The following is a 16,367-nucleotide window of genomic DNA, read 5'->3' as shown; positions in this document are numbered from 1 at the left end:
CTAATTAAATCCTCTCACCTGCTGGCTCTCGAAGGTCCACGCGCTGTCCGGTAAAGATGCGTCAAGCACGTTTATCATGTCCTTAAAGTCAGTGGTGCTGCTGGGCTTAACGAGGGTGAAATCACTGAACTCTGACACCGGAGAGAGACACGACCTGAAGGACTGGCTTTGAGACAACATGTCCCCTCCCAGGACCTCCACATACTTAATGGGGCCGTCAGTATTGAGTTGGAGCTGCAGGTTTCTGTTGGGATTCTTGTAACCGTCAGAATCAGCCCGTCTGATACAGCAACTCGAGCTGCTCCTACTGTTTCTAACGCACTTCACCACTAAGATGAGAAAAGTCAACATAGACAACACGGACACTGAGGCCAGAGAGATTATCAAATAAAAGGTGATTTTACTGTTTCTCTTGATGGGCTCTGCTGTTTTCTGGCGGAAGTCCAAGATGGGCTCGTGGAGCCCGTCCTCTAACAATATGTTGACTGTGACTGTGGAGGATTGGGCCGGTTTCCCATTGTCCTTTATCTCTATAAGCAGCCTCTGAGAGGAGTCATCCTGCTCTGAAACAGCGCGTTTAGTTCTCACCTCCCCTGTGTAAAGATTCACACTGAACAGAGACGAGTGTGTGTCCTCCACCAGCCTATAGGAAATCCAGGCGTTATGGCCTGAGTCTGCGTCCACTGCCGATATCTTAGTGGTGAGGTGGCCTGCTTTAGCGGACCGGGGAATCTTCTGATGCGAGCCCATGACATCGGAGGGGTAAATAACAGCGGGTGCATTGTCGTTCTGGTCCAAGATAAAAACATGAACCGTGGTGTTGCTGCTCAGAGACGGAGAGCCGTGGTCCTTTGCCTGGACCTGGATCTGAAACACCTTCAGTTTCTCATAGTCAAACGAGTGCATGCTGTAGATGCTGCCGTTATCTGAGTTTATGTAAATATAGGAGGAGACAGACACGTCTTGAACTTTAGAGTCTAATATAGAAAAGGAGATCTTCGCATTCTCACCCATGTCTGTATCAGAGGCGGACACTGTGCTCAGTAAAGATCCCGGGATGCCGTTTTCTTTAACGTACACAGTATAGGAGGTCTGGGAAAACACTGGCGAGTTGTCATTGACATCTAAAATACGAACCGTGATTGTTTTTCTGGAGGTAAGAGACGGTTTCCCGAGGTCAGAAGCTGTAATTTCGACAGTGTACTCTGTTTTTTTCTCCCGATCCAAACTGGAATCACTAACCAAAGCGTAGTTATTAGAAATTGATGGATTTAATGAAAAAGGTAAGCCTGGCGCTATATTCAGATTGACTTTACCATTATCTCCAGAGTCTATGTCCTTAGCGCTTATCAAAGCAACAACTGTTCCAATAGGCGCGTCTTCACTCACCGGGCTAGGCTGAGACTTTAAAATGATAGCTGGGGAATTGTCGTTTAAATCCATAACTTCTACATTAATACTACATACGCCCTGCATTGGTGGGGTGCCTTTGTCTGTTGCGAGAACGTCAAATTTAAACGAATTTCCCTTTTCATAATCTATATCTCCTTTAACCTTTATTTCACCGGTTTGCGGATCTATAGTTAAAAGGTCCTGTAGTGACTCTGATGTGTGTGGTCCAAGTGAGTAAACGATCTCACTGTTGGACCCTTGATCAAGATCGACTGCTTTAACAGTGACAACGACCGTTCCTGGTGATGTGTTTTCAACCACTTGAATGTCATATGTACTTTCTTCAAACACGGGTGCATTGTCGTTATTGTCTAGAACTCGAATAGTAATTTCTGCTGTACCTGATCTAGCAGGATTTCCACCATCTACGGCCGTCAGAAGCAGGCTCTGTATGGATTGCCTTTCTCTGTCCAATACTTTTTCTAAAACTAATTCTGGGACTTTTGACCCATCCTTCTTTGTTTTTATGTCTAACACAAAATGTTCATTTTTACTTAGTGTATATGAGCGTAAGGTATTGGAGCCAACGTCGGGGTCTTGTGCTGATTCCAAACGAAATCTTACACCTGGAATTCTAGACTCCGCAATATTTAGAACATTTTGATTGTTTTGGAATACTGGGGAATTGTCATTTATATCCTGTACTTCGATTTCAACACGAAACAGCTGTAGTGGGTTTTCAATTAAAGCCTCCAAAGGTAACAAACAATTGGGACTTCGTCCACACAGATTCTCTCTGTCTATTCTCTCACTAACAATAAGGTCACCTCTTCCCAAATCCACACTGAAATACTGCTTACCGCCCTCGGAGGCTATCCTCAGTTTACGATCGGAAATCTCAGACACTTGCAAACCCAGATCCTTAGCTATATTCCCAACAACGGATCCCACATTCAGCTCCTCGGGGATGGTGTAGCGCGTCTGCGCTTCTATTGTCTTCCCAAGAAGGGAGGAAAGCAGAAGCCCCCGCCATAGAAATACCATTATCTTCATTAGAATCCTCATTTCCATGAATGATGATCCCTTGGAATTCGTAAAGGTATTGGTTTGTAATACATTGCAAGATAATCCCACTAAGCAAAACCTATTATTCGGATAGAATTGAACACAGTTTTAAATGTCCGTCCTATCTCTCAAAATGAGCGCAGCTCTGTCTCTCTCAGCTCTGTGCATTGTAAGGGTTATGGTAGTCTTGCGTAGTCATACCTCCAAAAAAAGCCTGGCTCTCGACGAGGCTAGGTTTATGGTGCTGAGGCTGGGGGAGGTACTAGATCTCTTTGTACAGTTCAGCACATGATTGGTTCACAAAGCTCCAATCGATTATCATTGAGAGCAGCTCAGCACTGGCAGTAAAAATAAAAACTGCGCAGCTATGAGCAGAAGTGATGTAGCGATGTGTCCATTTACTCCTCAAAATGGGGGTCTGTTACAGCATTGGCATTCATAGTTTACCTTCATGTAAATAAATAAACATGAATATATAAAGGTTTTGCCAAAGTGTCGAAGAACGCCATTTCATGAATTCATGCATTTTTTTTCTCTCGGTAAGGTGCAAAAGGACTGCCACAACTAAATGTTAGACTAATAACAAAACAACAGGACCAAGTGTTCCATGACGCTCTAGCTATTCCAGAGCTACAGTATTTCAGCACCTCGTTTGTGGAGAGCGCCTGTAGCCCCTAGCGCTTAGACCAAGTGAAACGATACTCTTTAAAACGCTGAGATGAGGAGTGAATGCAAAACACCCAAACAATATAGAATCGAATGAATAGAAGTGGTAAAACCCAGTGCCAGGACATACAGTCATTAATGGACAACGATATAATCCAGTGACAATAAAAACACACATTATAAAGTAGCTGCTCTCACCTGCTGGCTCTCAAACGTCCACCCACTGTCCAGTAAAGATGCATCAAGCACATTTATCATGTCCTTAAAGTCAATGGTGCTGCTGGGCTTAACGAGGGTGAAATCACTGAACTCTGACACCGGAGAGAGACACGACCTGAAGGACTGGCTCTGAGACAACATGTCCCCTCCCAGGACCTCCACATACTTAATAGGGCCGTCAGTATTGAGTTGGAGCTGCAGGTTTCTGTTGGGATTCTTGTATCCGTCAGAGTCAGCCCGTCTGATACAGCAACTCGAGCTGCTCCTACTGTTTCTAACGCACTTCACCACTAAAATGAGAAAAGTCAACAAAGACAACATGGACACTGAGGCCAGGGAGATGATCAAATAAAAGGTGATTTCACTGTTTCTCTTGATGGGCTCCGTTGTTTTCTGGCGGAGGGCCGAGATGGGTTCGTGGAGCCCGTCCTCTAACAGTATGTTGACTGTGACTGTGGTGGACTGGGCCGGTTCCCCATTGTCCTTTATCTCTATAAGCAGCCTCTGAGATGAGTCATCCTGCTCTGAAACAGCGCGTTCACCTCCCCTGTGTAAAGATTCACACTGAACAGAGACGAGTCTGTGGCCTCCGCCAGCCTATAGGAAATCCAGGCGTTATGGCCCGAGTCTGCATCCACTGCTGATATCTTAGTAGCGAGGTGGCCTGCTTTAGCGGACCGGGGCATCTTCTGATGGGAGACAGAGCCCATGACAGCGGAGGGGTAAATAACAGCGGGAGCATTGTCATTCTGGTCCAGGGTAAAAATATGAACCGTGGCGTTGCTGTTCAGAAACTGAGAGCCGTGGTCCTTTGCCAGCACCTGGATCTGAAACACCTTCAGTTTCTCATAGTCAAACGAGTGCATGCTGTAGATCAGGGTTCTTCAATTCCGATCCTGGAGGGCCGAAACACCTCTGTTTTTCATCCTCTCCTTCTAATCAGGGGCTAATTCAGACCTGGGACACCAGGTGAGTGCAATTAACTACCAGGTAGAAATAAAAAACAGAAGTGTTTCGGTCCTCCAGGACCGGAATTGAAGAACCCTGCTGTAGATGCTGCCGTTATCTGAGTTTATGTAAATATAGGAGGAGACAGACATGTCTTGTACTTTAGAGTCTAATATAGAATAGGAGATCTTCGCATTCTCACACATGTCTGTATCAGAGGCGGACACTGTGTTCAGTAAAGATCCCGGGGTGCCATTTTCATTTAAATAAACAGTATATGATGTCTGGGAAAACACTGGAGGGTTGTCATTGACATCTAGGATTTTCACGGTTACGGTTATCATTGTAGATAAAGGTGGGGACGCTGAATCAACTGCATTTATGACAACATCATACTTCGAGGACGCCTCTCGGTCTAATGGGCCATTGGTCACCAGTGCGTAATGGTTGGAAACGGAGGGCTTCAGAGTGAACGGGGAACCTGGGGACATGTTTAACTTTACTTTGCCATTCTCACAAACGTCTAAGTCTTTAGCGCTAATCAATGCCATAACCATCCCGGGGGCTGAATTCTCCGGTATTGGACTGGTCGTTGAGGTTATAATAATTTGAGGGGCATTATCATTAACATCCGCAATCCTGATCTTTACAGTACAGTGCCCCTCCATCTGTGGACTGCCTTTATCTTTTGCCACAATATCAAACATATGCAAATTCATCTGTTCATAATCAAGTTGTCCTATGACAGTAATATCGCCAGTATTTTAGTCAACATCAAGTAATTTCATTATTCTATCTGGGGTCTGGTCTGCAAAGAAATACTCAATTTCTCCATTTAGTCCTTTGTCAGAATCTGTAGCTTTTACATTTACAATCTGATTGCCAAAGGGTCTATTCTCAGCTACATATATTTAATTAAAGGTATCTCAAACTGGGGCTCATTATCATTAACATCAAGAACTATGACGGTTATTTCAGAGGTGCCAGATCGAGCAGGATTCCCTCCATCTACAGCGGTGAGCACGAGCTTGTGAACGGCGTCCTTCTCTGTGTCCAGTGAAGTCTTCAGCACAAGGTCGGGATTTTCTTTGCCTCCCTGGGTCTTCATATTCAACAGGAAATGGTCATTATCACTGATACTATAGGACCGTAATGAGTTTGCGGCTACTTCAGGATCATATGCACTGTCCAATGGGAATTTGGCACCTGGATTAATCAGCTCAGCTATTTTCAAAATGTGTTTATTTGTAAGAAAACCTGGAGAATTATCATTTATATCCTGTATTTCAATTTCAATGCGGTGCAGCTGTAAGGGATTTTCAACTATAACCTCCAGTGGTAACAGACAAGGGACATTCTCTCCACATAAATGTTCTCTGTCTATCCTTTCATTGACAACCAGTTCACCCTTTCCTAAATCTAAACTGAAATACTGCTTACCAGCATCAGAAGCTATCCTGAGTTTACGGTCATAAATCTCAGATATTCCCAAACCCAGGTCCTTGGCTATATTTCCAACAACAGAGCCTTCCTTTAACTCCTCAGGTATAGTGTATGGAATCTGTGCCTCTATTGTATTCCACAAGAGAACAAATTGATAAATCCACAACACTTGCCACCTCAAATGGCCTCGAATCCTCATTGTCCTTTGTTCCATCGAACCTCCTTTTACATTTTTTACATTTTAGTCATTTAGCAGACGCTCTTATCCAGAGCGACTTACATGAGCAATTAGGGTTAAGTGCCTTGCTTAAGGGCACATCGACAGATTTTTCACCTAGTCGGCTCGAGGATTAGAACCAGCAACCTTTCGGTTACTGGCACAATGCTCTTACCCACTACGCTACCTGCCGCCACTGTTCACAGTAAAGCCTCACCATCACACAATATGAAAATTAGAGTTATTCGCCATAGTGTCTTGAATACAAATTTCCCAAAAATGCAAACAGACCTTACTTTGTTTCCATTCAGTGCAAGCGTAGCTCCCATATCTGAGCATTGTTGGCTGTGGGATGTGATGCTGAGGCTGAGGGGAGGGAGTACATCCCTTTGTATGGCTCAGCACAGTATTGGTGCAGAGAACCCTCTTGATATAACCAGTCACACACATAGTGTATCTTACAGGTACAGTCTATGCCTTCACTATGAGTAGAATGCTTAAAATACAGAAACAGATAAGCAGTATTCATTTACAGGTATACAATGTTACATTGATTTTAAAGTATTAAAGGTGCTACTGTACTTAATAGATGTGGTAATTCACTAAATAAAATAATAAATACCCCCCCACCAAAAAAAAATGCTAATATTAGCCTATAACCTATTATTATTATTATTATTATTATTATTATTATTATTATTATTATTTGTATCCAATAATCATAACAGCACTGTATCATTTCAAGCCCTCCGTTTACTGTACTCTTTCTGCCGCCTTGTGGCAATGAGAGGGAAGCACAGCCTAGTGGTGTTCTCATAGCCTGTCATAAGGAGCAGAGAGCCCGTCTCTCTCATCCCCTCCCCCACACACTCGTCTAATCACAGTAGCATGCTCAGCACGAGCAGAAGGGGGGTAACGGGCTGGGAGTGAAAGTATCATGAGAGGCGGGAGCAAAAAGGGATAGAGGTTTGACGCACACATACAAGCTCACAGGCACGCACACACGCACGCACACACGATTTAGTGGCGTGTATTTACAGAGTAGCCTACATATTTCATTATGCTACTAATTTGCTATGGAGATGATAGAGGAAGCCTTTAGGCTTGTATGTCTGACCACCAAAATAGCAATTCGTCCACACTTTTATCGACAGTAGGCTACAACCGTGGGGCATAGATTATCTAAATCTCCCTAGCAACTGAGGGTGCTCTAATAGGTCGTTATCAATAAAACGTCACACAATAAGGTGCAGCACGTTCGATTTGCCTGCTGGGGGGCAAGAAGATCCCCAGCTCCGCTAAAACCATTGCCACCTGTGTGCCGTTTTCAAGGGATTGTTAAATAAATGTTAACTATTTGGTTGTAATATAATCAGCTCTTAAAGAGCAGTCAAACTATAATCTTCCGATTATTCCATGCAAAACAATTGCGCACATTTAGCTCTATCATCAGAGTTATACAGAAAGTAACTGCATGCTTTTCATGATCAGTAAAAATAAATTGATCATGTAATTTCAGTTACGTGAGGTTAGCCTCACAATATCTCTCAATATTGGCCACCATTAATTGGATATTTTAGTGATATAAAATAAAGTAAACTATACCTGACAAGTATGAGTGGTTTAGGTTAATTTCCAATCCTTTGACGGCTCTGCCTGTCAAGCAGCAGAAGGGCGCATTTACCTATATACTGTTAGCTGATCATGTTTATTTTGCAAGCTACGGATAGAAACTGTGCACAGTTGCCTAAACATAGTGATAAGTAGACCTAATGTAGTTTTTTCTCAAACCAACGTAGGCCTGACTAGCGAAGTTAGCTAACATTATCTTATTTTCAACATTGTTTTTAAGAGTGTTTAATCACGATTGCTGCTGACAGACATGATAGGCTAAATTGAATGAAGGACAAATTGGCTAGCTAGCAAAAAAAAAAAAAAAAAAAAATGTATGCACTCACTAACTGTCAGTCGTTCTGGATAAGAGCGTCTGCTAAATGACTAAAATGTAAAATGTAAAAATAAACTAGATGGCTATATTTGCTTGCCATCTATAGTGGTGATGACAGTAGTCCAACTGACAACTTTACTAGGACGAGGACTTTTCAAGGTCTTTCCAAGTGTCTGAAAATACCTAATCGTTTTATTTTGACTGATCATGAAAAGCATTCAGTTACTTGCTGTATAACTTCGATGATAGAGAATAATTGGAAATGTGTAGTTCTGACTATGCTCTGCAAGAGGTGATGATATTAAAACCAAATAGTTATAACATTTATTTAACAATCCCTTGCAAACGGCATGTAGTTGTCAATGGTTTTAGTGGAGATGGAGGTCTCCGTGCCCCCACCAGCCAAATTGAACGCTCTGCACCATAATGTGACATTTTATTGATAACGACCTATTACAGCGTTAGATAAAAAGAAAGGTTTAATCATGAATTACGCTTATAATGGTATCACATTGTTATATAATGTGGGCCAGGTCGACAAAATATTAATACAGTCGCATTTCATCACGATGATCAGTGGCACAGTATGACCCACATTGTGCAGCAAAAGATTATCCAATCCCTGAAAGCAGAGGAGACCACGCGCCCTGCACAGACAGAGGAGTATTTCAGCACCACGCGGGTGGACAGCGCCACACAGGCGGACAGCTCACTCTGGTGAATGCGGCAGACAATAGGCAGCACGAGAGCGGCATAAACAATGCGTGCCTGTTTCCCTTCACTAGAAAGGAAAACAGGAGCTAGCTGAACATACATATCCTCAGATAAACACCAGATTCAACAGGTAGAATGCTAATTGAAATGCTCCCAAACTGCTTTGTTCGAGGAACTGTGTATAAAGGTATGCATTTCATTCTGCTATGTGACCAGGCACTCCTTTATCATTCATGAGTTGGGCCTCAATAGCTGAATAAGGCAACAAGATGTAAAACCCTTTTCCAAGGTACATGAAAATAATGATTGCAATAATTCTAAATGTGTGCACTTCACCCAAAGGAAGAGATGTGATTGGTACAAGTAGGCCTACCAACATATTCATTATAGATATATTTTGATTTATCTCAAACACAGCTCATGGGAATGTTATTTTCCCCTTTGTTAGCACTGAGATATTTAAATGGCAAGCATTGGAATCATAAATAATACAGTGTCTAAAATCTGTATAACTGGCTGTGACATATGATGCACAACGCTGATCTGCCACTTTACCTCTCCTACTTGTGTGTTGAACATGATCCTCTTAAAGGTTACATTGGTCTAAGTGCATACACAAGTGTTTGTGTGTGTATGTGTGAGTGTGTGTGTGTGTGTGTGTGTGCATGTGTGTGTGTATAAGTGCTTGTGTGTGTGAGAGAGAGGAAGAGATAGATTTGATGCGGTTTGAGATAGATTGACAGATAGATTATAGATTGGTAGGATAAATTGGTAGGTAGAAAGGGAGATACGTTGATCTTACCTTGTTTGGAGAAACACAGAGGGAGCAGATGCAGTGACAACATGGAAAAGAGAGAAAAGAAAGACATATTCATTAGATTAGGACAATGACTGTACTCAGAGACATACTTACCAAAACAGAAGAAGTGTTCAGATATAAACCCATCTGACACATACTCAACACAGTCACTTAGCATGACCACTGTGTTGTATATCATTCTGTGCATGCGTAGTGTGGGTTCAATGTGTGCACCAACCATAGTATTACACCAGTGTTTTCTTAATGTTCTCCTTATGCTTCATGAGTAGGGCCCTGAGGTTTTCCTGGTCAGGTCCCTACGTCAGGGAAAACTATGTGCCCTATAATCATGAGGTTGGTGCCTGACCACCAGGGGAACACAAGCATGTTTACCATCACCAAAAAAACATGTTCGCTATTACCAAACACAAAACATAGGCGCTATGTCACCAAATCCTTTGCATGTTTTTCTTATTGTTTTACTGTTGCTGGTCTTTACAATAGTTAAGACATGGTTAGATCTGCAAGAGTGTTAATATTACTTTATTTCACTTGTAAACAAATAAGAGCATGACTTTTATCATTGTTTTTATCTTAATTATCACAATCTTCACAAACACCAGCAACAATACCATCTTCACTGACAGTAGCAAACCCGCATTACACCCATCATCTCCCCAGACAAAGAGATAGCGAGATTCGGACAAAATAATACAGACACGTTTCCCATTCCTGCTGGCCCTGCCCTGCCCAGCCCCACTGCGGCTCAGTGAATACTTAAACATGGTCCACAGCAGGGGTCCCTTTCCTCTGTCACTGCACTGTAATACACTGCCTTTCGATCAAACACCCATACTTTAAGCTGTCTCCCCATGCAACTTCTGAGGGAATGGTGCAGTCTTCAGTGTGACTCAGCCAGTTGTTATGGCAACACATCCCACCTCCAGTCCTGAAAATTAATGTGTGATTGTTTCTGTGTCGGTGGGGAAGGGGAAGGGTGGGGTGGGAAAATGCAAGCTGTCTGAAAATAATGCATTTGAATTAATGCTAGAAAGGGAAAGGTATGCATTGCGCAAATTAAGCATTGATGTTCTGTGTGCATTGAGCAGAGCAGAGTTCAAGATGAGCAGAGCACGCTTTCATGGCATTCCAATTCTCTGTTATTACAGATAGGGAAAAGCCAAAGCTAGGAGAGTAAAGCCAGAGGGCTACTTGTCAAAAACAGTCTCTGTAAAGACAGGGTTTTACTGTGGGAAGTGTTCTATAAAAAACGTTTAGTCTATAGCCTCACTGTATTAAGCTGTGGTGTTGAACCAAGCTAGAGGGCTATGGAGAGTATAAATAGATACTGACGTGACATAGTGAGAAGCTTTTTGTTACAGGGAGAGAGATGAAGAAAGAGGAAAGAGAGAAACAGATTGAGTGGGTGAGTGAATGAGAGAGAGAGAGAGAGAGAGAGAGAGAGAGAGAGAGAGAGAGAGAGAGAGAGAGAGAGAGAGAGAGAGAGAGAGAGAGAGAGAGAGAGACAGACAGACAGACAGAGACAGAGACAGAGACAGAGACAGAGACACAGACACAGACACAGACACAGACACAGACACAGACATAGACACAGACACACAGAGAGACAGACAGACAGACAGAGAGAGAGAGAGAGAGAGAGAGAGAGAGAGAGAGAGAGAGAGAGAGAGAGAGAGAGAGAGAGAGAGAGAGAGGGGGGGGGGGGGGGGGGCAAAGAGAGAGAGGGAGAAAGAGAGAGGCTTTAGAAATGAATAGATCCTGTGACCCTGTGTGGGTTTATGTGAGCATGAACTGTACAGTTCATGTCATCTGAAGACAAAACCTTGATTGGACTGAAGAGGAACAGAAGCTAGTGCTGAAGTGAAACCTGCATCCCACAGCCTTCATACTGCTGCATGATGAACAACAACACCTTGCCCCCTCCCTCTGCCTCCACACTGTGTGTTCAATGCCACCAATATGCCACTCAGTCACTGGCTGGTAAACAGACACATAAGGACACACTGAGAACACCCACGTCTGACATGGACAAGTGAGTGCTTGTGATTATGTGAAGGGAAGAGACAAAGAGAGAAACACAATATTGGTTATATGGGTATAAACTACACTATGGCTATATAATACAGGTGCAGGCCTAAGTTTGTGTAAGTACATTATGTATGCACTCACTACTTTAAGTCGCTCTGGTTAAGCGTGTCTGCTAAATGACTCAATTGTAAATTGTAATTATTAATGAGACTGATTAAGTGCAAACTTGTAATGGGGCTAAGACAAAGTGGTTGATGAGTAGTTACAGAGGTAACAGAATGGAATACAACTAAGCTGTCCCATAACTCTCAAACGTAACAGGAAAAGAGAGGTGGCAGCTCAAACTGGGTCAGTATTGTATTGTATGCAGTTGTCATGCCAGTGCAGTGAGACTCAGGGAAAACGTATTCAGTGCTTCTGGATCAAATCAGTCTAGCCAACTTCCTGCCTTCATGACGTGTTGTGTAACTACAGGGCTATACTAGCCTTTTACACATACGTGAGTAGGAGAATAAAACGATTTTGTCTCTGCTAATCACTCTCTCTATTATACAGACAGACACAGATGTATGCACACCATGCACACCTACAAGCATGCTGAGAGGACATAAGACAAGTAAGCTTTTAATAGAGTAGTTGTTCTAGCCAGAAATAGCACAAGACTGTGAACATTATTATTATTTACAAGTCAACAACCACGCAACATTTCTTATGTCAGGAATCTGCAGCACTTTCTGTATGGAGAGAGTGTTGCTATGACAATGTGCATGAGCTTGAGGTGAATCTCCCTGGGATGCTGGAGAGAAGAGGGCATAACACTCTAGATCGCCTGAATTTAACTATACTCACAAACCCACAAACACTCAGATGAACACAACCATTAAAACAAGTATTTTGTATTTTCTGTTTTCCTATGGCTCGCAAATATACCCCGATAACCATGCTTTAGGCCTAGTGGTTAAAATGAAGGCAAAGATGTGACGTGTTGCTGGCTGTTTCTAGGCAGGTTTGAAATCACTGTCACTGCTAACAGCATGCCACGTTACATCACATCCTCCTCTCACTAACATGATCCAGTCTAAACCCTTACAACCTGTGAGCCATTGACATTACTACTGAGAATGACAAGTACTGAGCAAGACCATCGGTTACAGACAGACAGACAGACAGACAGACTCAGAGACAGAGTTATACAGACCAACTCATTCTGAATACAGAGCAGTGACAGTGTTCCATACAGGCATGAGTATAACACTGCAGTGGAATAAAGGCCAGAGTCTGATGGGAGAGACACATAAGCCCATTACTGCACCACAGCAGCACAGAATATTAGAGCAGCGTGTGAGGGGGGAAGTGGGTCAGTTTGCCCAAGCGCCATGGTGTTTTACAGAGAGGGAGAGGAAAGAGGAGAGAAAGAGGGGGGAGGAGAGTGAGAGATAAAAATACAGACAGAGAGAGGGAAGATCCATAGGACAGAGAAGAACGAGAGGGCTCCTCAGAACAATAACTTGATAGTATTAGCAATGAGTCAGTCAGTCAAGTCAGGTCAGTCAGGTCAGTCAACCAGTCAGTCAGTCAATCAGTCAGCCAGTCAGGTAAATAATTCAGTCAGCCAGTCAGGTCAGTCAACCAGTCAAGTCAGTCAGCCAGCCAGTCAGGTCAGTCAACCAGTCAGTCAGCCAGTCAGGTCAGTAAACCAGTCAGTCAGTCAGTCAGTCCACCAGTCAGGTCAGTCAACCAGTCAGTCAGTCAACCAGTCAGTCAGTCAGCCAGTCAGTCAGTCAGTCAGTCCACCAGTCAGGTCAGTCAACCAGTCAGTCAGTCAACCAGTCAGTCAGTCAGCCAGTCAGTCAGTCAGTCAGTCCACCAGTCAGGTCAGTCAACCAGTCAGTCAGTCAACCAGTCAGTCAGTCAGCCAGTCAGGTCAGTCGATCAGTCTGTTAGTCAGACGAGACCTAATGAAACTGATACAGTGGTTTCATAACCTGCTCCTTTATCTGCACACCTGCTGGGTAAATGATATATAGAAAATAGTAATCCCCTGATGAACATAGCCACAGTGTTGCAGTGCGTTTCATGAATCACGTAAAACAGGTTAACACAGAACCATGACATCAAAGGCTACCTTATGAGCCATCTGGCCTCCATAATGCTTTTTAGAGTTACTGATAGGCTGGCTGAGACACACAGAGAGATGAATAACACTCACAGACACGACTAGACAGCAACCACATGTAGTGCTTTCAACAACATGTAGTGGGAAACCCCTTACCCATAACAAAGGTAAAATAGGCCTACAAAGATTCAATATGTCCACCCCTTCATATGGATAGACTCAGACCACAGACTGTTACACAGAATAGAATGGGGTCTAAGTATGCTTGCCTGCAGTCCAGCCACCAGTTCAGTTTTTAGACCATGCTACTGACATGACTCAATTGTAAAGGTTGACTTGATCACACAGAGGCCAAAGAATAGGATGATTGTAGTGCAGAAACATCCCTCAGTCAGTCAGATGTACACAGCTGTATCAAAGTAGAAGACAGAATGGGTGTCTCACCTCTTCAGACACATCACCATCCTCCTGCTCCCTCTTCTCTCTCTGCATTGTCCCCATGCGACTCACATCCCCCAGTGTGTTCTGGCTACAAGGCCTCGCAAACTTCACATCACTCATCCTAGAGTCAGTGGTTCCACACACCTCATAGTTGTACACACGCTGTAGGGTTCCCATGGTTCCGTCTGGGTAGACGGGAGGGTAATATGGAATAACGGGGAGGTTTGCTGCAGATTTATAGAATAATCGATTCTGTCTCCATCTGTAGATTTTAACTGTGATAAGGGCAATGATGGAGAATATGAACAGAACCGATACCACAGCCAAGGCCAACACTAGATAAAAAGTCAGGTTGTCATTATATTGCCTGTCCACTGTTAAGTCAGTGAATTCTGAAAGGACTTCAGGGAAGTTGTCCGCCACTGCCACGTTCACATTGACTGTAGCTGATCGAGAGGGCTGTCCGTTGTCCTCTACTACAACAGTGAGCCTTTGTTTCACAGCATCTTTATCAATGACCTGGCGTATGGTTCTTATTTCTCCATTCTGTAGGCCCACTTCAAACAGCGCCCTGTCTGTCGCTTTCTGCAGTTTATATGAGAGCCAAGCATTCTGTCCGGAGTCCACATCAACAGCCACCACTTTAGTGACAAGATAGCCCACATCTGCTGAACGGGGCACCATTTCAGCCACCAGAGAGCCACTAGTTTGTACTGGGTACAGAACCTGTGGCGCATTGTCATTCTCATCTTTTATGAATATGTTAATAGTCACATTACCACTCAATGGGGGTGAGCCTCCATCTTGTGCTTTGACATGGATTTTGAAAGATTTCATTTGCTCATAATCAAAGGGTTTCACTGCGTAAAGCACCCCACTGTCTGAATTTATTGTCACATATGAGGAGAGTGGAGCTCCGTTTAAACTACCATCCTCAAGGAAATATGATACCCGAGCATTTGATCCCCAGTCTGCATCTGTAGCGCTTATAGAAAAGAAAGACAGAGAAGGGGCATTGTTTTCAAACACATAGGCATCATGGCGTTCTTGTTGGAACTGGGGCTCATGGTCGTTCACATCTGAAAGCTTTAAACTGAGCGTCTTTTTACTTGAGAGGGGCGGGTTGCCTCCATCTACTGCTGTGATTGTTACATTATATTCTGATGTCTGTTCTCTATCCAATACCGAGTCAGTCACCAGATTGTAGTAATTTGCTAAAGATGATTCAATTTTGAAAGGAAGGTTGCGATCAATGGAACATGAAACCTTAGCATTGTCGCCTGAATCAAGATCCTGGATGTTAATCATGGCTATAATAGTGCCAGGGACTGAGTCCTCGGGTAGGGCACTAGAAAAGGACATGACGGTTATTTTCGGAGTGTTATCGTTCATATCAATAACATCAACAACGATCCCACATGAGTTTGTTAAGCCACCATTATCTTTAGCTTTTACCTTTATCCTAAATTGTTTGTTTCTTTCATAATCTATATCTCCCACTACATTAACCTCACCTGATATCGGGTCAATTGTGAATAGCTCTCGGATACTAGCGGTAGCATGCTCAAAATAAAATTCTATATTAGCGCTAGATCCCTCGTCTGCGTCTGTCGCACTCACTGTTGTAACCAATGTGCCCTTCGCAGCATTTTCTAGAACGTATGCTTTATATGTAGCTTGGCTAAATATCGGGGCATTGTCGTTGGCATCGAGAACCACAATGTGGATTTGAACTGTTCCAGACCTCGGAGGGTCTCCGCCATCGACAGCAGTTAAAGTCAAAAAGTGATGCTTTGTCTTTTCTCTGTCCAAGGGTTTTTGAAGTACCATCTCTATATGTTCACTTACATCTAGACGACCTTGAATCTTAAGATTAAAATGATCCGAGGGGTTTAATATGTATTTCTGGAGTGTATTTTCCCCTACGTCCTGGTCTATTGCGCTTTCTATAGAGAAAAGCGCACCAGGTAGGACTGACTCGCTAATTTCCAATTCAATTTCCTTTTTCGGAAAAACGGGGCTATTGTCGTTGATATCTTGTATTTCCACTGTAACCCGAAACATCTCCATTGGGTTCTCTAGAATCACATCGAAACTGAAGCTACAGGCTGAGATCTCCAAACATAGCTGTTCCCGGTCCATTCTCTCTTTCACTAACAATTGTCCTTTCTCTCCGTCCAGCCTCACGTACTCAATGTCGCCCGCGGAAAAAACCCGAGCTCTCCCGGCTACAAGCCGTTGAGGCTCCAGCCCTAGGTCTTTCGCTATATTCCCAACAAAGGAGCCCACCATCATCTCCTCCGGTATGGAGTAGCGGACCTGTCCGGACACAGCGTAAGCTGAGAAGGCG

At 43.4% G+C, this 16,367-nt stretch overlaps 1 protein-coding gene across 1 annotated transcript; it reads right to left on the bottom strand.

Moving 5' to 3' along the window:
• On the bottom strand, positions 1–14,701 carry LOC311143137 (protocadherin beta-16-like; the record flags this gene model as incomplete). The annotated part of the gene is made up of 3 exons (XM_084178934.1): positions 1–2,109; positions 5,588–5,859; positions 14,038–14,701. 3 exons carry the CDS (start codon positions 14,699–14,701, stop codon positions 1–3), a joined length of 3,045 nt encoding a protein of 1,014 aa, XP_084035060.1.
• Positions 14,702–16,367: the final 1,666 nt, after the last annotated feature.

Source organism: Coregonus lavaretus, assembly GCF_964263955.1.
Source record: "Coregonus lavaretus genome assembly, chromosome: 15".
NCBI classification, from domain to species: Eukaryota; Metazoa; Chordata; class Actinopteri; order Salmoniformes; family Salmonidae; genus Coregonus; species Coregonus lavaretus.
The sequence above is the reverse complement of the archived record's forward strand: the minus strand, read 5'-3'. Positions and strand labels throughout refer to the sequence as shown.